The sequence below is a fragment of the Coenobita brevimanus genome, chromosome 114, assembly GCF_032717465.1.
Source record: "Coenobita brevimanus isolate Jiangsu-jjx chromosome 114, ASM3271746v2, whole genome shotgun sequence".
NCBI lineage: Eukaryota > Metazoa > Arthropoda > Malacostraca > Decapoda > Coenobitidae > Coenobita > Coenobita brevimanus.
The window spans coordinates 1,169,162-1,171,746 of record NC_137067.1 but is presented as its reverse complement, the minus strand read 5'-3'; the positions used below and the strand labels follow the sequence as shown (position 1 = coordinate 1,171,746).

At 43.2% G+C, this 2,585-nt stretch overlaps 1 protein-coding gene across 1 annotated transcript in view; it reads right to left on the bottom strand.

The window, feature by feature from the left end:
• Positions 1–866: 866 nt before the first annotated feature.
• The window catches only part of LOC145418437 (uncharacterized), a 13,538-nt gene continuing 11,819 nt past the window's right edge, over positions 867–2,585 (bottom strand). The window contains exon 4 of the mRNA XM_080286854.1: positions 867–978. Coding sequence (XP_080142980.1) covers positions 867–978 — 112 coding nt within the window. The remainder of the gene's footprint in view (positions 979–2,585) is intronic.

Here is a 2,585-nt window from a genome sequence, read left to right as displayed (position 1 = left end):
CCGTGTCAACAACTCTTTTAAAATTAATATTAGGCTATATCTGTTGGAGTGAGGTATGAGGGTAAAGTGTAAGGGATAAGGAAAGAGTAAGGAGAGAGATGAGAATGAAGCCTAACCCTTTGACTGCATAGGGTATCAGTGTGCTAAGTAAAGTTATCATCCGTTAACCATAATTATTTGAAAAGCTTCGTCAACGCTGTGAAAAGATTATAGAGATCGTTTTTCACGTTTTTCGTCCTTTAATTTCACACGGCTTAAACCTGCCAAGTGAAATTGTTTAGGTAGAAGGAGTGAAATATCTGGGTTTGAAAATTGCAGTGGAAGGCTTAAAATAAGCATGGAGTGTAGAGTGTTGGTGGATTTAGGTAATTTCAGGTGTAGATTAAGGAGGTGAGGGTAGGTCATAGTGTATAGGATGGGTATAAGTGAGATACTTTGTAAATTAGGAGGATATGAGGAAGTCAGGGTGTGAGGGAAGGGATATATCAAGCACAGAGTATAACAGTAGGGGCATGAATAAAAAAGTAAGGCAGCTAAGAGCATATCAGGTGTGGAATGTAAGGAAAAGAGAATGTCAGGGTTTTGATATGAGGGTTGGATCAGGTTAGAGGTAAAGTGTCAGGGCTAAGGCAGATCAGGCATGGAACAGGAGCATTTGTGAAGAGGCTTAGGAGGAAAAGGGCATGTAATTGTTTAGGTATAAGGGCATGAGCAGGTAAAGGGTACAGGATAAGAAGTGGAGCAGGTCAGGCATAGAGTGCACAAGTAGGGGTATGTATGAAGAATGTCAGGAGGAGAAGGGAGTGTCAGGGAATAAATATGAGGGCAGCGACATATCAGGGCTAGGGTATAAGGGCATGGGCAGGTCAGGGGTAAGGTATAAGGGCCGGGGCGGGCTGTACTTGCGTCACTCGCTGCGTGGCCGGCACTTTCTTGTCAGATGGGGACAAAGGCGGCTCCAACGGGTACTGTCCAAACCTGCCGACAAAAGACAATTAGAGCTGAGGTTAATTACAGGGACAATTAGACCTGCAATTAACTTGTTTGCTGAGATAATTTTCCTTGATTCTTCCAGTCAACAGATACATCAATATAACACATGTATTTAACTTCTGGCACAGAACGGGTTGGGAACATTTTATTGTGCTCTTCCACTATGAATGGTCTCCCTAAAGCTGATGAAAAATCGTCAGGTGTGGTGTGGAAAAGTGGCCCACCATCCACTTGCTTGATGTAGCACTGTCTTCACTGTACTGAAATGATTAAGATGACGCCCTAAATATATCTCTGTGTCCTCTACATACCCTGCCCATCCACTCGCTTGATGTAGCACTGTCTTCATTGTACTGAAATGATTAAGATGGAATCCTAAATACATCTCTGTGTCTATCCACTCCACCACACCCTGCCTGCCTATACACACCCTGTGATGTAGATGGGTGTAGGAAGGACTAGGGAGATATACAAACACACTACACAAATCCAAACACATTGTACAGGCATATAATTTATGCAGAAACAACACCAACTTCTCTCAGAGGCGTGGGTGTGTGGTCTCGTTACCTCTGGGGGCCCGTAACACCTTGTCTTTAGTGGTTTATTTTCCTTTATTACACTTTATTGGTGGTGGGGAGGGACGCCTTCACGTGGTGGCACTGATATGACCAGGTGGCTTCACTGCTCGGCTATATGAACTTCCCCCAACCCACCCCCTGTCGCCCAAAAGGACGATGCTGAACTGTAGAAGAGTAATGTCAGCCTGCAGTCCACTGGGTTCACTTTTGTATGAGCCTGGGGTTGCAGCTACCACCATTACTACTACTACTACTACTACACTTTAAAAACCTCCATCTTTTTCTAATATGAACATAGATTGCATCACTATCTAACAAACTCCTGGTGGGTTACAGACTGACCAGAATAAGGAGCAAGCAGAGAGATGTTAGGGGAGCTGCCTTGTGTTACTGGGTCCACCACGTGAAGGCGTCTTTCTCCAGTACCAAGGTAAGACACATAAGCTGGTAGTGTTGATTTAGGAAGCACCCTAGCACCTTTTCCAGAGCGATTTAGTTTGTTTGTTACATCCTACTGTCCTCTTCTGTTATATAACATTCCAATATCTTCATACTCTGCATAAATAACGTGCAATAGGATGTTGAGGAAGCTCCCTAACACTTTTTCCTAAGTGATTTATTTTGTTTACCACACCTTAATGTCCCCCTCTTTGGTACATCAACCCTTCCAATATCACCATACTGTGCATACATGCAAAAGGATATTAGCCACCCATATCCAAAAATAAATCGCTAAGAAAGAGGTGCGAGGGAATCTGCTTACCTGACTAAAATGCTGACCATTAACACAGTGTATGGAGGTGTTACTCGTCTAGTGGAGGAGTTAAAGGTATGTGCTGGAATATCTCGAAATACTGGAACGGTCTAGGGAATGTGTTAAAAAAATCCTGGAATTTGATTTGGAGATGAGTTCTGCGTGTTGATGTGGCTGAGGAACCAAAAGATTGATATATGTGCGGGAATATCTGGAAATACTGGAATAGCCTGGACAATATATTTAAAAACCCTGGA